Genomic DNA, 22,564 nt, shown 5'->3' with positions numbered 1-22,564 from the left:
ATGAAATGTCTGCATTAGTATAAGACACTTAGTCCCACTGAAGGCACAGCGACTTTATTCATGTTAGCCCTCAGATATCAGAATGAGTCACAAACCGGAAAGCAGAACTGTGAGCAGGATGTTTATCATCTCTTACTTCCTGACTTTACTTTCAGTTCTTTGCCATCCGCTCCATCGATCGCTCTTCATTGTAATTGCTGGAATTAATGTTGTCTAAAACAGGTACGAACATGCTTTGTTTTGCGAATATTGTTGTTATTGTGTGAATTTAGTTTTTATACGTAAACTGAGCTTCATCATTCCTTTGTTTTTAGAAATATCAATCGAGGTATGAAAGCTTCTGTGTCCTCAAGCTATCTTTTGGGTGAATCAACTTCCTGATTAACATTTTCTTCTGTTATTTCCAATGTGTATGTTTCTTCATATCTTGAATGTTTAAAACTCTGATAAACTCTGTAAGTAATCTTGTTTAATTAATGGTTTTTATACAAATAGGCTAATTAGGATGGAAGCAGCAGAGAGCTTCTTGAATACGGACTGTTATGCAGTGAGTGACTGTAGAAGAAAGCTTTAAAATGTGGGATTTTGTATTACTTAAAATCAATTGAAAATCCTTGCCTTTTACTTTTTACAGTGTATTGTGTAATTTGTAATCATAATATTACGAACAGAACTCAACTTTTCTACAAACCTAAACTTGTTTGAGAGCCTTTTATTTTACATGTGGGAGTATCAGGATGACTTGGAGGAACTTCTACGTGTATTGACATTGACTTTATTTTTCAAACATTGGATCCGAACCAATTGAAAATGTACTACTCAAGGTTGAAAAAAAATGAACATATTATCGTTTGCTTTCACCGTGGATTAAAAAAATATGATTTACTTTTCATTATTCTGAGTCTAATGAGAATTATGTGCTTTTCTAAGCTGGGCGCTTTTGGGTGATTGAAAACTTTAAGAAAATTCCTTTTCTAGAAGTATGCATCTCGTTAGCCTTGATGATACAAAATAAAATGTGTTTTCTTCTGAAGGTATTATTAGTAAGTAAATGTGTGGCATCTATGTTCTGCCAATATCACACTCCAAAACACAGAGTTCGGAAAACAACAATACAATTATTTAAAGACAACTTAAATCACTGAACTTCATTCACTGAGTCTCAGTGGGACTTTCAAAGGTGGTTTAATATAACTCTTGGAGATATATTATCATAACAAACAAATGCCTAGAATTGTTGAAAAAATCATGCCTATATCTCTAAATCATATTTTCTTTAGTTTTTTTTGTATAGATAATGGAGCCAATTAATTCACCTGAGACTGAATTCCTTCACCTGCTTCACAAAAGCAGAACTGTGATCAGGATGTTTCTCATCTCTTACTTCCTGACTTTACTTTCAGTTCTTTGCCATCCGCTCCATCGATCACTCATCATTGTAATTTCTGGAATTAATGTTGTCTAAAACAGGTACGAACATGCTTTGTTTTTGAATGTTGTTGATTTTGTGTGAATTTTGTTTAGATACTTAAACTGAGCTTCATCATTCCTTTGTTTTTAGAAACATCATTCGACGTTGGAAAGCTTCTGTGTCTACAAGCTATTTTAACTGTACAAGTACAGTTAAAATACTGTACTTGTACAGTGGGCTGGCAGTAAGGCGATATGGTCCGTTGTTATTGTGCATCCATGGGTAAAGAGAAACTCATGTAGTACTGAACACGTAACATGAACGTGCCGGGCAGCGCGGTCCCTTGGGTTAGATGCGCGTTCATAATGCAGAGGGAAATAACTCTCAGAATAACGTTATTAGCACATTTTTACAACTTGAGGAACGAATGTTTTTAATAAGGGCTATACAAACGTTCATACTGGGTAGTTTATTTAGTTTAAAAAATATTATACAACAAGTTACAGACCACTCTTTTCCCATGTAAGTCAATGGGAAAAAGTGTTTCCGGGCCCAGCAACCTAAATGAAGTGTAGTACCGCCGTTTGACCAGCACGAATATTCTCATCAGACTCCGGTGCACTTCCTGGGGGCTTGGTGTATCCTCCCTTTCGTCTCCTACCTCACCCCTCCTCCCTCACCCCTCCTCGACTCCTCCATGTGCATTTCAGCTATTGGGACGTCCTTCAACATGGCGTGTCTTGATCGATTTCCGGGTCAAGTCCCGGAGGAGGGGAAGAGAGGAGTCGAGGAGGGGTATTGGGATGAGGCTAGAGACAAGAAGTGAAAACAGACATAACGCAGCGGTGAACACTTTTCAAAATGAAACAGAAAACACTGACAGATTGTGACATATACTGCATATTTACGTATACATGTACAGGTGTATCATTAGCTCAAATGACAAATTAGCCTAGTTCTTAAAACAAAATAAGTGATGATGATTAATACAATTTCTACACAATGAAATGGAATGAAAGTCCAACCCTTGCAAAGTTGAGGTCAACTGTGTTATGCTGTCTTCCTTTAATGCGGCCTTAAAACAAAATGTGTTCAGCTCAGCTGTACAGAGGTGACAGAGGCTGAGGTGGGAGTGGTTCAACACCTGCATCCAGACAGAAGCTGAAAAATGTAATATCTGCAGAGAGCTAAATAACTTTTTTTTTCATTTCAAATGAACACATTTAACCAATATAAGACTGAAAACGAATGTGCATGTCGGAAAGCCTTACCACCAGTGTGTGTACTTCAGGCAGCTGAGTAAAACTTCTTCTTCTTCTTCTTCTTTAGTGTTTATTGGCGGTTGGCAAACCAACTTGTAGGTGCATTACCGCTACCAAGTGGACTGGAGTGTGGACAAGAGACTATGCAGAAAACAATAAACAAAAGAAAGAACTAAAACTCTAGATTATTTTAAATGTATCAATTTCTCACAGCCCTGATAGCGACAAGTCATGGGCCCTTTCTCATTTATCTTAACTCCCCTCCTCGACTCCTATCCTCGACTGCTAGGTTGCGTTCGGATAGTTTAAAAATCAGCTCCTAAGTTCTAACCCTATCTCCTATTCCTTGACCTCTGAGTGAAACGTCACAGGGTTAAGGGATAGTGGATAGGAGAATTCAAAAGGATTTAGGAGAAGAGACTGTGGTACTTTAGAGAATCCGACTGCACTTTCACTATCCGACGTGTTTATGATGCACCAGCGGACGTCATTTTGTGCGTCTGCTGCTGTGGGGAAGCTATGGAAACCACAGTTTTCTATACAGCGGACTACAACATGGATGTTTAATAAGAACGAGGGACTACTGTAAACTCATCTAGAGACTGCACTGTGCTCTGATGCTGTTGTGTTATGCGTTATGAACGTGCACAACAGAGAAACATATTCTTCATGACCAAAGTTGGAATTCAAATAGAAAAGGAAAGTGAAACCTATGCTCGTCACCCTCTCCCTCCGGTCCACATTAATACAAATGATCCCAGTATGATTGTATGAACTTTGAAAATATCTTAAAATCAATACAAATGTATTTATTTTAAACGTTAGTCTTTAACACCTATCACTGTGTACATCACCATTCAAACATCTTTTAAAAGTTGAACAAACCCAGTGCTCAGTGAAATGTTGACTTTATTTGATCATTTCAGTAAAAACTAACGTTCATATTTTCTCTTTTATAATACTGATGAACGTTCCAAACAAAGCACTTTGGCAACTTACCACATACGTTTTAAAAAGCTTAATAAGCACCGTAACTTTCATGATATAATTTCTCTGTCATAATCGATTGTTTCCGTGAACGGCCGACTGTTGTGTGACGTCAAATGCTGCGGCTGCAAGCCATTGTGGGGCAGCATTTTCTCCTCTCCTTTCGGTTAGGGAGGTCCAGGCTGAAGTCGAATAGTCCATTTAGCTTAGGAACCTTCCTAAAGGAGTGAAATGACCCGGAAGTCCCTCAGTGGCAGCCATGATAAGTGCCGTTCGAATTCTCTAGAATGATGAGAATGATAGGAAAGGAGGTTTCAAACTTCCTTTATAACCTCCTTTAGCTTAGGAACCACTGGACCTCCCTAACCGACAGGAGAAGCGAAAATGCTGCCCCACAATGCCTTGCAGCCGCAGCATTTGCCGTCACTCAACAGTCGGCCGTTCACGGAAACAACCGATTATGACCGAGAAATTATATCATGAAAGTTACGGTGCTTATTAAGCATTTTAAAACATAGGTGGTAAGTTGCCAAAGTGCTTTGTTTTGAACGTTCATCAGTATTATAATCAAAAAGAGAAATATGAACGTTAGTTTTGACTGAAATGATCAAATAAAGTCAACATCTCACAGTCTTTACTGAGCTGTGTGGAGTTTGTTCAACTTTTAAAAGATGTTTGAATGGTGATATACACAGTGATAGATGTTAAGGACTAACGTTTATAATAAATACATCTGTATTGATTTTAAGATCTTTAGTTCATACAATCATACGTATTGGGATCATTTGTATTAATGTGGACCGGAGGGAGAGGGTGACGAGCATAAGTTTCACTTTCCTTTTTTATTTCAATTCCAACTTTGGTCATGAAGAATATGTTTCTCTGTTGTCCACGTTCATAAAGCAAAGCAGCAGCTTCAGAGCACGGTGCAGAGTCTCTAGATGAGTTTACAGTAGTCCCTCGTTCTTATTAAACATCCATGTTGTAGTCCGCTGTATAGAAAACTGTAGTTTCCATAGTTTCCCCACAGCAGCAGACGCACACAATGACGTCCGCTGGCGCATCATAAACACGTCGGATAGTGAAAGTGCATTCGGATTCTCTAAAGTAAAGTCTCTTCTCCTAAGTCCTTTTGAATTCTCCTATCCACTATCCCTTAACCCCGTGACGTTTCACTCAGAGGTCAAGGAATAGACGATAGGGTTAGAACTTAGGAGCTGATTTTTAAACTATCCGACTGCAGCCCCAGTGGTTCCTAAGCTAAAGGAGGTTATAAAGGAAGTTTGAAACCTCCTTTCCTATCATTCTAGAGAATTCGAACAGCACTTATCATGGCTGCCACTGAGGGACTTCCGGGTAATTTCACTCCGTTAGGAAGGTTCCTAAGCTAAATGGACTATTCGACTGCAGCCCTATCCTCGAGACCTAGTCCCGCCCACAGGAGATGTGAGCGGAGGAGCCGATGAGAGAGGAGGGGAAGCAGCAGGCGGTTAGAGAAATGAGAACTCCTCTCCTCTGAGCGGTCATTTTAAAGAGACGTCCATTAATGATGACAGGAGGCACAGCAGCCCTCTCTCTGATGGACATATGTGTTCATGACGACTTATATATTTTCTTTTAATTCATTCACAGTGCGGTATAATGAGACAATAACAGGCTACAGATGCGGACACACACATATATATTTATATAAATATATACAATTTCAGAATCAAACAGAGCACTCTCATAATAACGTAACACTATCAGAGACTGGATATATTCTTTGTTTTTCTTTTAATGTTTCTTTTATTATCTTTTACTGTTTTTAAATGCCTTGATCTGAATGTCTTTCATTTTTGTAAAGCACCTTGAATTGCCTGGTGCTGAAAGGTGCTATATAAATAAACTTGCCTTGCCTTACCACACACGCACCTACAGCTCCTAAAGCATATAATCAGGCTACAGCCATTGTGTATTTTATTATGTGAAGCACTAAATGGTTAAAAAAAATATCGACTCTTTGTTTGTAGATATCTACTAAACTAAAGCAAATAAAGAGAGTGGGCCTGTTATACTGAGTGATATATATTATACACACTGCTCTGCTTTCTGCACGGACCTCACAGCTGTTCTCTCTGTAAACATCGCGTCGCGATGAGAGCAGTTAATAAAATAATATCCAGGGGATGCATGCAGAGCTGTCATTGGCTGAGATAAGCCGGCCGTGCGTCACGACTCTTTGAAACATCTCTGTTCGCGGAAATGCATCCGCGAAGGAGCCGTGGAGGACCGTGGAGGACTCGCAGTGTATCCTCGGTTAGAGCTCCTCCAGTGTCCTCGAAGTGCATTTAGAGAAATGAGATGTCCTTCAACATGGCGCGCTGAAATGTATTTCCGGGTCACTACCGGAGGACCGAGGAGTTGAGGATGTCACTACCCGATATACTGAATATTGTGAATGTGTGCAAAAATGTATGGCATATAACTGTCTAACAGAAGTTAAAATAATTTCTCACTTGTTCTGACAATGTACTTAACCCCAAATAAAAGAACCCAATAAAAAGAGTTGTTAAATGATAGTGAAGTCACGTTGTAATAACAATAACTCATCTCTCTCTCGTTTTATTTTTGAGCTTTGCCAAAAGCCACTGTGTCAATGTTGTCCTACTTGAGTTGCCGTCCGGAGTTGTCCAATATGGCGGACCATCTCGCACATGCGCACTGCAGATCGGGCAGAGCTGCCGATCGGTTAGTGACAAGAGGCTTCTCAATACTCAAATTTCCACTCCTCGACTCCTAGACTCCTCGGTCCTCCGGTAGTGACCCGAGAGGCTTCTCAATACTCAAATTTCCCCTCCTCGACTCCCCTCCTCGACTCCCCTCCTCGACTCCCCTCCTCGAGACTTAGACCCGCCCACAGGAGATGCGAGCGGAGGACCGAGGAGGGGAACCGAGGAGAGAGGAGGGGAAGCAGCAGACGTTTAAAGAAATGAGAACTCCTCTCCTCTGAGCGGTCATATTAAAGTGACGTCCGTTCATTATTACGTGACAACAGCTGCATCAGCTGTCGAGTGTTTTGTCATATTTTATAATCTCTGTTAGATCAGCTGAACATTGTTCCCCCACATATTTACTTTGAATTCATTGAGAGTGCAGTATAATGAGACAATAACAGGCTACAGATGCGGACACACACACACAAATATATTTATATACATATATACAATTTAAAGTATGAGAGCACTCTCATAATAACGTAACACAATCAGAGACTGGATATATCCCCCCCTCTCTCTGGTCGCTGAAATGGGGAATTGAAATTACGGGCCAAAAGTTGTATTTGCAAGTATTAAAAGTAAGGACATCAAACCAACTGAGACCCGTCTGTCCGCGGCATCTGCGCACTGTACAACACACACCTACACACTGTACAACACGCACCTACACACTGTACAACACACACCTACACACTGTACAACACACACCTACACACTGTACAACACACACCTACATACTGTACCACACACACAGGCCCGGTTCCAGAACAAAATGACTAAGGGTGCATCTGAGATTAGAGAGGGTGCAGTGGTAAAGTGCTATTTTTATAAGTGGGGAGCGTACCTAACACCCTCTATGGGGGTCCTCACCTCCTCTGGGGGGGGGGGGGTTCCGGGGGCATGCTCCCCCGGGAAGATTTTTTTTTAAATATTGAAGTTAAAACCATCAATCTGGTGCAATCTTGAGAGCAACATTAAGAGATCTATGGATCTATGTGCTCTTTGCTTGATTATGCCTTCCCAGTCCCTTATCACATAGCCTATAAGAGCATGGTGCCAGTTGTTGTAGCCAGTTGTGGTGAAGGCATCTGACTTACTTGAACCGAAATGTCTACATGCATAGCGGAAGATGGCATATTTTTTACATGATTATTTCAGCCAATCTCTGTTTTGAAACCATGAGCTGCAAAATGAGCGCCTCCCCCCACTGTACAGGCGAGTTGGGTACTTTTTTAAATATACCTGGGCAGGCTCTGTTTTGCAGAGGTCCTCTGGCACTTGCGGGCCGCCGAGGGGTGGCGGTGTTTGGGGAAACGAAGACGGCTGCGGCTGCTCCGCCTCCGTGGGCGAGGCGGGCAAAGCCGGCGAGTCGGGCAGGAGGACGTTAGTGTCCACGACAGTAACGTAATGTCCCCATGATCTGAACTGTTATTACCTGCAGTAGATGCAGTGTATGCTGGCGATAAGGGCTGGTTGTTTTAACCATTTTCTGATCCATCATTGACTGCTGTGTAAGCACCTTGCAGATGATGAATGTGCAGCGGCACAGGTCACGCGCACCTGACATAATAACGTTACTTACCGTTTAAATTGATCAAATAAATGCAGCAGACAATGCTATTCAACCACAATTACAATTTATTTTATTTCAACTAAATTCTTCTTCTTATTATTATTATTATTACTACTATTGTTAGTAATAGTAGGCAAAATGTAATATTTTTCACTTTTCATTTTTTTTTTTTTTTACTTTTCATTTTTCAAATGAGGGTGCATAACGACTCAACTGAGGGTGCAATGCACCCTTATGCACCCCCGTAGAACCGGGCCTGCACACACACCTACAGCTGCTAAAGCATAATCAGGCTACAGCCGGTGTATTTTATTATGTGAAGCACTAAATGGTTTTAGAAAAATATGGACTCTTTGTAGATATCTACTAAACTAAAGCAAATAAAGAGAGTAGGTCTGTTATACTGAGTGATATATATTTTACACACTGCTCTGCTTTCTGCAGGACCTCACAGCTGTTCTCACTGTAAACATCGCGTTGCGATGAGAGCAGGTTCTCAAATAATATCCAGGGGATGCATGCAGAGCTGTCATTGGCTGAGATAAGTCCGGCCGTGCGTCACGCCTCCACCGTTCCCGGAAATGCATCCGCGGAGGAGCCGTGGAGGAACCATCAGTGTATCCTCGGTTATAGCTCCTCCAGAGAGCCTCCTCGATGCTCGATCCTCGGTCCTCGGTGTGCATTTAGAGAAATGAGACGTCCTTCAAAATGGCGCGCTGAAATTCATTTCCGGGTCACTACCGGAGGACCGAGGAGTCGAGGAGTCGAGGAGTCGAGGAGGGGAAATTTGAGTATTGAGAAGCCTCTCCGGAAATGAATTTCAGCGCGCCATGTTGAAGGACATCTCATTTCTCTAAATGCACTTCGAGGACCGAGCGTCGAGGAGGCTCTTTGGAGGAGCTATAACCGAGGATACACTGATGGGTCCTCCACGGTCCTCCACGGCTCCTTCGTGGATGCATTTCCGGCAACAGAGATGTTTCAAAGAGTCGTGACCCACGGCCGGACTTATCTCAGCCAATGACAGCTCTGCATGCATCCCCTGGATATTATTTTATTAACTGCTTTCATCGGTACGCGATGTTTACAGTGAGAACAGCTGTGAGGTCCATGCAGAAAGCAGAGCAGTGTGTATAATATATATATCACTCAGTATAACAGGCCTACTCTCTTTATTTGCTTTAGTTTAGTAGTAGATAAAATACACAACGGCTGTAGCCTGTTTTAGGAGCTGTATGTGCGTGTGTGTGGTGTAGGTGTGTGTGGTACAGTGTGTGCGTAGATGCAGCGGACAGACAGGTCTCAGTTGGTTTGGTGTCCTCTGCTTACTTTTAATACTTGTAAATACAACTTTTGGCCCGTAATTTATTTTCCTCATTGTAGCGACCAGAGGAGAGAGGGGGGGGGGGGGGGGGATATATCCAGTCTCTGATAGTGTTACGTTATTATGAGAGTGCTCTGTTTGATTCTGAAATTGTATATATTTATATAAATATATACATATGTGTGTGTGCGTGCGTGTCCGCATTTGTAGCCTGTTATTGTCTCATTATACCGCACTGTGAATGAATCAAAGTAAATATATAAGTCATCATGAACACATCTGTCCATCAGACAGAGGGCTGCTGTGCCTTCTGTCATCATTAATGGACGTCTCTTTAAAATGACCGCTCAGAGGAGAGGAGTTCTCATTTCTCTAACCGCCTGCTGCTTCCCCTCCTCTCTCCTTGGTTCCCCTCCTCGGCTCTCATCTCCTGTGGGCGGGACTAAGTATCGAGGATAGGAGTCGAGGAGAGGAGTCAAGGAGGGGAGTTCGAGAAATGAGAAAGGGCCCTAGACTCCTCGGTCCTCCGGTAGTGACCCGGAAATGAATTTCAGCGCGCCATTTTGAAAGACATCTCATTTCTCTAAATGCACACAGAGGACCGAGCATCGAGCGTCGAGGAGGCTCTCTGTAGGAGCTCTAACCGAGGATACACTGATGGTTCCTCCATGGCTCCCCCGCGGATGCATTTCCGGGAACGGTGGAGGCGTGACGCACGGCCGGACTTATCTCAGCCAATGACAGCTCTGCATGCATCCCCTGGATATTTTTTTAGAAACTGCTTTCTAGGCGTTGCGATGTTTACAGTGAGAACAGCTGTGAGGTCCGTGCAGAAAGCAGAGCAGTGTGTATAATATATATCACTCAGTATAACAGGCCTACATTACTCTCTTTATTTGCTGTAGTTTAGTAGATATATACAAACAAAGAGTCGATATTTTTCTAAGACCATTTAGTACTTCACATAATAAAATACACAACGGCTGTAGCCTGATTATGCTTTAGGAGCTGTAGGTGTGTGTGGTACAGTGTGTAGGTGTGTGTTGGACACAAGCGGCAAACTCTGGGGAAGAGCCGGGAAGCCAATACGGAAGTGCCACACACTGCAGTTCATATATTGGCCGATAGGCGATGGCTGCAGAAAGGAGCAATTTCCATAGACCCCCATGTTAAAATGCCCAACTTTACAGCGGAAAAAAACATGTTTCTCTCCCTGGCTCCATACATTTTATTATCGATATAGTTAGATTCCACCTTCATGATTATGGATCTGTGAGTGAATTGTTTTCTAACGCGACCCTTTTATTTATATTAGGTCTTAAAGTTTGTGCATACATTAGGGCGTGGTCACTTTGATTGACAGATACGTGCCTCACTGTCAGCTAACAGCAACTTGTCCACTCTGCTAGGCTACAACCATAGAGGCTACAACGTTAGTTAGTCATAGTACTGTACTTGACCCTTTAGCTTTAGCCGTGTTCGTGGTGATATACCAGACAATTAAGATGTCGTGCTGTGCGCTTGAATGTACTAACAGAACTTCCAAGAAGTCTACTCACAGCTTTTTTCGGTGAGTAAAATGATAATATTATACATGTTAACCCCGTTAGCAGGTGTTTGTGTGCTTGTTAGCTTAGCTTGTTATGTAGCTAGCTAAGGACGTAACCCTTTATGCATGTGTATATATATATATACAGTTTAGTTTATGATTCAGCCTTGGGTAAGACTTTTATAGTCTATGGCTATGACGCCCATAATGCTAAATGGGAGCAAATGTTAAAAGTGGACCCAATTATCCCAGTGGTGGCCGCCGGAGTCCGCCGCCGAAGCTAACCGGAGCCGTAGCTAGCCCTTTGCGGCTCCGTTAGCTTCAGCCAGCGGCGGAGCCCGGCGTTATAACTGGAGATCAAGGAATGCAGCGAAACGCGGACTTGGTTCGCCTGCAGCCCGCTATAGTATTAGCTAAAGAAATTATGTTGAACAAGGCTTATTAAGCTGAACATCGCCACAATTGTTCTGCTATGTATCGGTACTTATTTTATTTTATTAACGTGTGAATGACAAGCATTAAGAATAACAACAAATAGCTATTTATCTTGCATATTATCTCGTTTGATTATGAATGTAACGTTTATTCAAATTCAAATTCAAAAGCTTTTATTGTCATTGTACATATATACAACGAGATTCATGGTTGCTGCTCCAGCGAGTGCTTTAAAAACAGATATTAAAACACAAAATAAAAGGTCTGACAGTTACGACCAGCAAGTAGTGCACACAGCTTCGGATCGTCAAGTAGATGACCAGGATTAATAAATAAATAAATAGATGAATAAAATAGAATTATGATAAAATATATATATATATGATAAATATTACAGTATACATAAAAACAGACCAGGATTATTGCACAGTGGGGATGTGGGGAGTTATTTTTGTGTGTTTAATGTCCTAATGGCCCATGGGAAGAAACTGTTTGTGAGTCTGGAGGTGCGGGCTTTCAGTGAACGGTAGCGCCGGCCCGAGGGCAGCAGGTCGAACAGATGACGGGCTGGGTGGGATGAGTCCTTCAGGATGGAACTGGTCCTCCTGAGGCAGCGAGACCTGGTGATGTCTTCCAGGGAGGGCAGAGGGCAGCCAATAATCCTCTGGGCCGTGTTAATGACCCTCTGCAGAGCCTTCCTGTCGGCAGCCGAGCACCCTGCATACCAAGCAGAGATGCAGTATGTGAGGACGCTCTCAACTGTCGAGCGATAGAAGGTCACCAGCAGCTTCTGATTCAGATGGTTCTTTCTGAGCAGTCTCAGGAAGTACAGTCGCTGCTGGGCCTTCTTTATCACTGCCGTGGTGTTTGTGGACCAGGTGAGCTCCTGGGAGATGTGGACTCCCAGGAATTTAAATGAAGGCACCCTCTCTACACAGTCCCCATTAATGTAGAGGGGGGCGTGGTCTATGCTTGTTCTCCTGAAATCGATAATGATTTCTTTCGTTTTTATGGAGTTAAGCAGTAGGTTGTTGACCGCGCACCACTCCGTCAGTTTACGGACCTCCTCTCTATAGGCTGTCTCATCACCTCCTGAGACGAGCCCGATGACAGTGGTGTCGTCTGCATATTTAATGATGGTGTTTGAAGGGTAGGTGGGAGAGCAGTCATGTGTGTATAAGGCATACAGGAGTGGACTTAGCACACAGCCCTGGGGAGAGCCAGTGCTGAGTGTTAGGGTGGAAGAGAGATAGGAGCCCAGTTTCACACATTGTGGTCTGTTTGTGAGGAAATCCTTTATCCAGGCACAGGTGGAGGGGGGCAGGTGGAGGTCAAGAAGTTTATTGATGAGGATGTCAGGGATGATGGTGTTAAAGGCTGAGCTGTAATCTATGAAGAGAAGTCTAACATAGTTCCCTGGATGTTCCAGGTGGCTTAGTGTGGTGTGGAGGGTTATGGCAATGGCATCCTCCGTGGAGCGGTTTGTCCTGAAGGCAAACTGATGAGGATCGAAGGCTGAGGGGAGGCAGGCCTTGATGTGATGCGAGACCAACCGCTCAAAGCATTTCATAACTACCGATGTTAGGGCAATGGGCCTGAAGTTGTTTAGGCAGCTGTTGGCTGCTGTTGTTTTGGGGGCGGGGATTATGATTGCTGATTTTAAGCATGATGGGATGATGGCTTGGGTCAGGGAGAGATTAAAAATCCTGGTGAAAATCTCAGATAGTTGGTCCGCACATGACACAAGTACCTTCCCAGGTACACCGTCAGGTCCTGCAGCTTTCCTGGGGTTCACTAACCTCAGTTCTCGTCTCACTTGGTGTTGATGAAGTGTTAGTGAGGTGCTGCTGTAGACTGGAGGGGGCGCTGTTTGTCTGACTGCCTCAAATCGTGCGTTTATATAGTGGAACTACACTGTTTTATCAAAACCAAAGTGCCACGCAGTAACTTGGTAGGCCCATGCATGTATTTCAGCAGGAAATGTGCAACCTAGATTACATTTACCAACACAGACTATATAGAAATATTTGTAAAAGTTGTTCATGCGTTACTAAGTGAATATGGCATTAACCCTCCTGTTGTCTTTGGGTCGGTTTTCATGTATTTTTGAATAAAGGTTTCCTTTCGGTGATCCAGACAGGCTGGACCAGTGGGTGCTGAACATCCGGAGGAATACATGGACCCCCAACGTTTCTTCTCGCCTGTGCAGTGCACACTTTGAGAGTCATCCCTTCAGCACGGACTCATGGGTACAGATCCTTTTTTAAAAACAAAATAACTTGGTTCCATTTGTGAGTGTAAATTGTTGTTACTAATTAAATACATGTTATACATTATACAATGCTAAATAATTGTTATGGCACAGCTTGCACATCAGTGATGAGTAATGTTCTTTTTATTAAAGGCCAAATTAAGATTTTGCCAGTTAAGTAAAGAAAAATAGAAATCGATTTGTTTGCAAACCATCACATTTCTCTTCAATGTATGCAAAGACTCTTTATCATAGATAGAGAATTGCCATTTCCCCCCACATACTCTATGTTAAAAACAGATGAATTATATTACCTTTTTTTTACATTATTTTAATAGCAACATTCATTCATCTGTTGTCATCTTATAACTTATTTATCTTAACAGCTATCACTGTAAAAAAAAATGATTTAATTTAATTTTACTATACAATATTTATCTTTACATTCTGTTCTTGCATATGTCTTATTATATTTACGTGTATATAGATTTCTGCCTGCACTAATTTATTATTCTTAATTTAATTTTGAATTTCTTTTATTGTTTTATGTCTTATATAACTGTTGCATTGTTGGAGGAGCTCGGGACAGATGATTTTCATTGCCATTCCCACACTGTAGCCTATGTGCTATGACATAAATCCTTTGAATCTGAATCTTGGAAACACGTAATTGTTGAATGGATTAACTGCATAGTTAACATGTTGGCCCTCTATTGTCTTTTATAATGCACTCTTACATTTAAAACAACATTATTCAAAAGAAAGTTGAATATCTACAGACCTCAAAAAGTTATTTTATGTGTTTTTGTTTATTATTTTTATTAGGGAAGGAGATGCCTGAAAAACACTGCAGTGCCCACCATTTTCTATTTCACCAATGGCAAAGAACAACAGCCTGGAAGGAGAAGCAGGTGAGTAACAATGACGAGGTAAGTGACACTCCTAGTTCGACTGTTAATAGCAATGAGGAGGTTGCAGATGTAGACCATGGTAGTGGTGAAAACAGTCTTGCTGCTGATCAGAGCAATATCATTATGATACAAGGCATGCCTGAAGAAGCCTTTGTTGTTCCACATGTGGAGCATAATGACATTCCAACAGTCAATGCTTGTGAGGAGGGTGTTGGTTTGGGCAGCAGCAGCCAACAAACAAAACAAATTGGAAAACAGGCAGACTCCGCCTCTGTTCACTCTTACACTTGGGCTTTAAACTAAGACGGGTCGTACTGAATAGTTTGTGCACACATTTCTAACATGTGATCTTTCTTTCATGTAGGACGCTTGAGGGAAGTTGCAACGCCTCGGCCAATGGGATGTCTTCTCCACGTGAAAGAGATTGAAGGCATAATTTATAACTTGAGACAATTTTCCAAAAGTTATGACTTGTATTGGCTTAGATAGTAATGGATTACATCGAACACGAATCAAGATTGTATAGAAAAAAATGAAAGTGTAATCCTTAGTTACATAGGAAGAGATGTAATCGGATTAGTTTTACTTTTTTTAATAATAGGGAAACTCAGGATTACAATCTTATTCAAAACCTAAAAAGAGCAGATAGTGGTTGTTGTAAAATGATCAAATGGTATCTCTTCTCTGGAAGCCGTACTGTTCTGGAGGATAATACTTTAATTGTGAATCTCTACACCTACTGCCTGAATCTGCTTTATGGTATTATATTATACATTTTAAGTAAAAAAATCATATTCATATTTCTTCTCCTGTGTTTATTTGCATTACATTTGATATTGAAGTAATCCAAAACAAAAAGAAAGTTATCAGGTTACATTACTTTTATATCTTGATACTCACATGAAGTTACTGGTTGTGTTTTTGGCAAGTAGCCCTCCCAAGCCTGTGCATAAGTTATATCATTTTAATTACTGATGCAGTTGTTGCACATCTTTAATTTATTTTGTAGTGTACTTAAAGGGATAGTGGAAATTGAACCCCAAATAGTTTCGTTTTAACTTATATACAAGCATAATTACGTACCAAAACAATCACACCTGATTAAAAAAATATAATAATTGCCTTACGCATGTTAGAAGCACTTTATTGCAGCTTCCCCGAACTTTTTTAGAAACGAAATGATCGAGTCAGCCAAACCGGAAGTGAGGAAAACTCAGGAAGACGAAACAATAACAAACCATGGCGTCTATGCAGAATGAACGTGGAAGGGCAAATATACCAGACAAAGAAGAAGGATTGTACGAGGTATCCAGTGATGATAGGGAGTCAGAAACATCCTCTCGGCTTTCCTGCGAAAATGTAGTTTTAGGAACTGAATCTGAATCCGGTTCAGTAAGCGACGATGGTGAGAATATTGAGCCAGACGATGGACCATTACGTCCTTATTTGTTCGAGCCCGAGGAGATGGAGTTAGTTCACGGCATGGGCAATGGCGAGGATGACCAGGACCAGGCGCCAGATGATGCACCCCTACGCACAAATAATCTTGACTGGTAGGTCCCTAAGCATAGCTCACGCTAGGCGCTATATTATATATTGCAAAAGTTGGCATGCATGCACTGTAGGCCTATGGCTATGCCCGAGGATGACTGCATGTAGGGTACATTTCATAACATACCAGGGTCAGGTTCACATAAATTATCTTGTCACATTTATTATTGTATATGTAACAGCCTTATGGGCATTAATTACATGAATAAATTTAAATGAATTGTATACTAGCATGATATACAGCTAGAGCCAATCGGTCTTTTGACGTAGTATGGTCCTAATCCTAGGCTAGCCAGGCTGCCTGTCAAGTGTAGGCTGTACTCACAGTACTGTTAGTCTATCATGTCTATATGATGACTGTAGTGTACACATTCGACACTGTGTACCGGATTATCGGATGACGAGGCCTCCGGTCGCCTAATCGACAGGCAATAAATGGCGTTGTACACAATGGTACAGGCTAATGATGCATTAAATCAGCCAGAAAACATAATAAAATACTCGTGCCTCGTCCAATGTTTGTGCCCGTCTTCCTTTGTTTTCGTCATCACCCGAAGATTCCCGAAGTATTTCGTTTCATTGAGAGGGCGTGGTCGGGAGCAGTAAAATGAAAATGAAAATAAAATGAAACTAGGCGCATGAAATTAAAAAAAATTGTTTATTATGCTTATTTTTAATAAAAATACATAAGTTAAACCCAAAATTCGCGGATTTCCACTATCCCTTTAAGTCATACAATGATTCGAAACCTTTACTTTTCATAAAATGCAAGATGTAACTTTCAATGTGGCTTGTGTATTTATCACATTTTCAATGTAAATAGATCTGATTAAATAAAGAGTAAAAGCACAATCTTAAATGTTGACAGTTATCATTTTCCTATGCTTATTGTTAATGTAGTGGTGTTATGAACAAAATGTTGTCCTAAAGGAAATTAAGATGTTTTTTATTTGTTGACAAAAGATTTAAAGTAGATGCTCACAACATGTGGGAACATTTATAGAGAAAAAATGTTCTATTGTAAAACAAATATTTATCTGCATACTGAACAATTTAGAAACTCTCTAAAAGGTATTATCTTCTGTGACGGTACGACCCTGTAGGGATTGTGGGTATTGCACTTCATAATTACATTCTATGGTATGCTTATGACATTGATGCCAACATACATGGGACTAGGGGAGACCTTCCTGTTGTTTGCATTGTCACTGACAAATGACAGTGTAGTATTCATTGTCAAGATTTTGTGTTTTTAAACTTGGGACTCTTTTCAGACTGCTCCGGCTTGGGAAAAGATTTGAGCCTTAATGTGTAATGTTTTCTGTATTGTATGGTAAGCTTATCCTTTCATTTGATAGTCCCATTTGGATGTGATAGCTAACATTTTCAGTAAGCAGTAGACAAAAGAAGTGAAAATATGAATGTAATTTATTTTCAATATTTACATAAATACATAATTATTTTAACAAATAAAATAACAAAAAACATCATAACAAATACAAAATAAAAGGTTTGACAGACAGCCATGCCCAGCATGGGCCTGGAGAGCTGCAGAGTCCATTGGGGGAAGAGGGGGGGTGGGATGTGGGGAAGAGGAAGAGCAGCCATGTTAACAGTGTTATGGCTACAGATGTAATGTCTAACTCAACATTAGCAAGGGCCTTAGAATACATACTCTAAAGGCCAAATCCAAAAACAGTGATACTGACATTTTAGCAGTTCACAGTCTTTGGAGGTGGTCTTTCAGGCAATTGGCTAGTGACTTTACAAAAAATATCATTTCCCCAAGGGGTGAAATTAACTCCATCTCGCAAAAACAGCCCAGGACTGTCATGTCTAATGTTGGAGTGGTCAACAATGGCACCATTTAGGCTATGACCAAAAGTAGCCATAACACTGTTAACAAACTTCCGGGCCTTGTCCATTTTGACAGGATTTGCACCAGCCCTCCACCGGCGCCTCTGGTTCATCTGGGAGAGCATGATCTTCATGCCAGGGTGCCGATGGTGAAGCTGGTGCAGGTCCTCCTTCATCTGGTTCAGCAACTGAACACTGGGCACATCCCCCAAGTCATTGCCGCCACAGTGGATGAGGAGGACATCCGGGACTGCTCTTCCTCGCAGGGAGTAGGAAAAGAAAGGGAGGACACCTCTCCAGCGCAGTCCACCCCAACCGAACCAGCACACCCTCAGGTCGAGGCCAAGGTTGCTGCCGATGGTCTCTGTAGCTCTCTGGGCTCCATGCCGGACATAGCTGTCTCCGATTATCCATACAGTCACTATGGGAGGAAAATAAATGAGAGCAACAAATGCTTCAGATCATGAGGAATATCAAATCAATTATAAAGGGTTTCTCATTTTGTTCCTTTGACAATAACATGCAAAATAACTATGAAATCACACCTGTATGGTTAAAAGTAACAAGAGAGCAAAACCTCAAAAAACAGATTAACAGCACACAGTTTATATATATATATTTATATACTGTGTGCTGTTTATCTACAATTGTGCACACATGTATATGTAAAGTATGTTTGTGTGTAATGTCAACCATCTGAAGTCATGTAAAGTAAGCCAGGACCATCAACTTACAGGTTGTGCAGTTTGGCGTGGAGGAGGTTGCCATCTTCATTTTTCTTAATGCTGAAATAAATAAAAATGGTTTAATCAATATAAAAGCACCTTTCTTTTTCTACAGTCATATTTCATTAATCACATTTAATTCACGCAACACTGGCCATATCTCTGCTAGTTTACAAAGTTTAGTTACAAATGACATTTATATTTGAAAAACGGTGAAGCACTTAAAAAACAATTGTATAGTGTAGGTTCAAGAACATTTAAATCAAAAGAACAAGTTTTGTAAAGTTACAGGGTATCTTACCTTCAGAATATGCCGGGAACGAGGAGCAGTGACCTCAAGCTGGGTTGTTAGCATAGGTTGTTAGCTTAATACTGAATAGAGCATGTTAGCTTAGCTTCTTAGCCTGAGCTAGGTCTGGAACGTCACGCTCGGTGGCAGCAGGTCCCGCCCTGTCCAACCTCGGCTCCGCCTCAGCACCGCCTCTTTGCCCTTATTTGGAGCAGGCGGGAGAAGGCGGGAGTTAGACTCTGACGTCGCTGTCGAGCCGTTAGTGGCCGACTCCGCCTACTAAGGGCTTCACGGCAACTCTGCGGAATCCTATGGGTGACGTCACGGACCCTACGTCCATTTATATATACAGTCTATGGTTGGACAGTGCGTAGATGCGGCGGACAGACGGGTCTCAGTTTGTTTGGTGTCCTCTGCTTACTTTTAATACTTGTAAATACAACTTTTGGCCCGTAATTTCAATTCCCCATTTCAGCGACCAGAGAGAGGGGAGGGGGGGGGGGGGGGGGGGATATATCCAGTCTCTGATTGTGTTACGTTATTATGAGAGTGCTCTCATACTTTAAATTGTATATATTTATATAAATATATTTGTGTGTGTGTGTCCGCATCTGTAGCCTGTTATTGTCTCATTATACTGCACTCTCAATGAATTCAAAGTAAATATGTGGGGGAACAATGTTCAGCTGATCTAACAGAGATTATAAAATACAGCGCTATGACAAAACACTCGACAGCTGATGCAGCTGTTGTCACGTAACGGACGTCGCTTTAATATGACCGGACAGAGGAGAGGAATTCTCATTTCTTTAAACGTCTGCTGCTTCCCCTCCTCGGTCCTCCGCTCGCATCTCCTGTGTGCGGGACTAAGTCTCGAGCAGGGGACATTTAAGAATTGAGAAGCCTCTACACTACAGTGACAGAGGAGTCGTGGAGGGAGATTTGATGAAATGAGAAAGGGCCATGGGATTTTTCTTTCTTGCGTGTCAAAGCTGAGTAAAACATTGCCAACCAATCCTGTTAAAGCATGCAGTGTGATGGTGACGTAAACACATGGGTTTGATTTGAATTAAAGGTACAGTAACTGACCCAACAGCACCCATGTTATAAAGCCATTGCTACCTGAAAATATAGTAAATGCCTTTAATAACAGAGCATTTTATTTTTGTCCCGCAACTTCCTCATACAGTAGGAGTTGGTGACTCATTGCTGCCTTGCTTTAGGAGTTTGTTATCTACAGGTAAGAGAATACTTTTCTTTTTTAGCTCTCCTTAGTGAAACCAGTGCTGTTCTGATGGAATGCAACATTAAGAAAGAAGAGTAAATTAATGTGTAATTCCTGATATTAAAATGTTGTTGAAACTGTTTGTCTTCTCTCGTTGACATTGTGACATGTCACAGGGTGCATGGACGAGACAGTCATGATCAGTTTATGTAATCTTATGGTAAACAAAAACAATGGATTATAGACAAAGGCAGCACGGGGGTATTTGTAGTGGTAGGATTGTTTTCAGGGTGTGTACTTAACATACTGGAAAATTAGAAATGGCTAGTCAGTACTTGTGATTTATAATGTGTCAGATTAGCACTAATACAAACACTCATAACATTTATGTAAAAGCATTTTTTGTGATCCTGTAAGTATTTTACTGAATAGTTGTTCACTACAGAACTCTAAACACTTACCTAATATCTTTAGGTCGAATTAAACACTTTCAGAAACATGTGAAGATGTCATTTACTATAGATGATGTTGCGTCCACGGTCCAACCCATGTGATTACAATTTAAAATGAATGTCTCTTGAATACTTTTAGGGGATAAATATCTAATAACACCATGTTGCTAAAAACTGTATTACTTGCACACTGTTCAAAGCTATAGGTACCCTTGAAGAGTATCCTTGTAGGGCATTAATAATTATGGCGATATTCTCACCTCTGCCTTCTCTTTAGATAATGGAGCCGATTCAATCACTCGAGACTGCAGACATTCAGCCACTGTCTCCCTCTGTTCCTGTTCCTCCCGCCCTGAGAGATGGAGAGAGTTACCATGTCTTCATTAGCTACAGCAGCACTGACTACCAGTGGACCCACTGCCTCATCGACCAGCTGGAGGCCTGCGGCCTGCAGGTCTGCTACCATGATCGAGACTTCTTTCCCGGCCGCACCGTGTTGGAAAACATGTCCGACTGCATCCAGGAGAGCCAGAAGGTCCTGCTGGTTCTCAGCCCAGAGTTTGTGAGGAGCCGCTGGTGTCTCCTGGAGGCCAACATGTCTTTGTTCAGAGACTGCCTGGAGAGGAAGCCCATCGTCCCAGTGCTGCTGGAGCCAGGAGTCTCCGTTCCTCTCCACCTCTGCCACCTCACCTACCTGGAGGCCAGCGACCCCGACTTCAAGAATAAGCTGCTCAAGGTGCTCTGCACCCCCAACCAGCAGCTTCAAGGGTCCACTGTGCTGCCCTTCCATCCTCCCTCCATCTACAACGGGAAGACCCTGCAGCCGTTGGATGCTGTAAATGAAGACAGTCTCAGTAAATGGGATTGTGGTCAGTTCAGTGACATGGAGGTACCAGACCAGCTGCGCCTGATCATCGAGGACCAAGAGAAGTACAGAAAGGCTGTGAGGATACTCAACAGTGTGTCGGAAAATAAAGTTTGGTTCCGCCCCGCTTGGGTTAGAGTAATCATTTACATTATTGGCATAATATTTTTTTTCTTGGTGGCTATACTTAATATAATTTTAACGAATACATTTCCAGAAGTCTTTTTATACAGATCTGTTGTAGAATGTGTGTTCTTAAATGCTAGCCTGTACTTGGTTCCATTGGGATTGCTTATTCATATCTGTCTCTGGAAGAATGATGATGAAAAGTACATAGTGAGGGAAATGAAAAAAGCTATTGGCCAGGCAAACATCATCCTCTCTGAGGAGAAAGTGTTAATGGGTCGTCGGTCCAACTCAAAAATCTCTCTGGTGTATGTTTCTCTGGAACGCTGCAAACATGAGTTTGCAGAAACGTTTTCTGATCAGGTTTGTGCTGAGGATTTGTTTCATAGAGCTCTGCTGTACTTCTCATCAGGTTACGCCTGCTGCCTTGCTCAAAGACACTTCCCCTTTCCTCAGCCCAGCTCCACCGGTCACCTGGAGGGAGGGGTGTGTTTCTGTCAGTATGTGTCCCAGCAGCTGAGTGTGGACCAATGGGAGTAGCAGTGTCCACAGATCCCAACATGTTATAGAGATTACAAAGCATACAATTCCCTTTTTGTTGCAAAATGTGTTATCATTTAGTTCCCTTTAATATTAAATGCAGTACAACGCTATATATGTAGGTGACACACGTGTATATTGACTGATTTTGCAACAGCTTCATATTTTTTGTTTTATCATTTCACATTTCAAGTGTTAATTAATTCAATAAATGTTTTATATCAAAAGCACAGATATTATTTCCTTAATTCTTTACTATTTTGAAAGAAAAGTTGCTAAAAACACAGAATAATTGAGGGTGCACGGTCACGGTTGGAGAGCACTCATTATTATATCAAGAAAATAAACACCTGATCCATAACATGTAATCTTTTCTAAAGCAAAAACACACATGATGGTGGTACAAAAAATTAACTTAAAATATATATTAATTATTGAATCACTCAAAAATGCAGAATATACCGTGAATTTC

The 22,564-nt window shown here is 41.5% G+C and overlaps 1 protein-coding gene across 7 annotated transcripts; it reads left to right on the top strand.

Annotated features, from left to right (window-relative positions):
- The first annotated feature begins 150 nt into the window (after positions 1-150).
- Positions 151-22,322, top strand: LOC117447522 (uncharacterized). 7 transcript variants are annotated; one of them, XR_011643474.1, is made up of 4 exons: positions 151-222; positions 1,404-1,470; positions 13,417-13,549; positions 14,377-15,262. XR_011643474.1 is itself a non-coding variant. In XM_034084231.1 (4 exons), the coding sequence occupies exon 4, from the start codon at positions 20,842-20,844 to the stop codon at positions 22,090-22,092; it is 1,251 nt and encodes a 416-aa protein (XP_033940122.1). In that variant the 5' UTR covers positions 151-222; positions 1,404-1,470; positions 20,074-20,124; positions 20,839-20,841; the 3' UTR covers positions 22,093-22,322. The 7 variants fall into 7 exon arrangements, 4 of the variants coding, with proteins under 4 accessions (XP_033940122.1, XP_071059672.1, XP_033940124.1 ...); XM_034084231.1 differs by lacking the exons at positions 13,417-13,549; positions 14,377-15,262 and adding exons at positions 20,074-20,124; positions 20,839-22,322; XR_011643475.1 differs by lacking the exon at positions 1,404-1,470 and having other exon boundaries at positions 158-222; positions 14,377-14,462; positions 14,827-15,262.
- Positions 22,323-22,564: the final 242 nt, after the last annotated feature.

The sequence above is a fragment of the Pseudochaenichthys georgianus genome, chromosome 6 (assembly GCF_902827115.2).
Source record: "Pseudochaenichthys georgianus chromosome 6, fPseGeo1.2, whole genome shotgun sequence".
Lineage (NCBI taxonomy): Eukaryota > Metazoa > Chordata > Actinopteri > Perciformes > Channichthyidae > Pseudochaenichthys > Pseudochaenichthys georgianus.
Note: the sequence above shows the minus strand (reverse complement) of the source record. Positions and strands in the feature narration are given on the sequence as shown.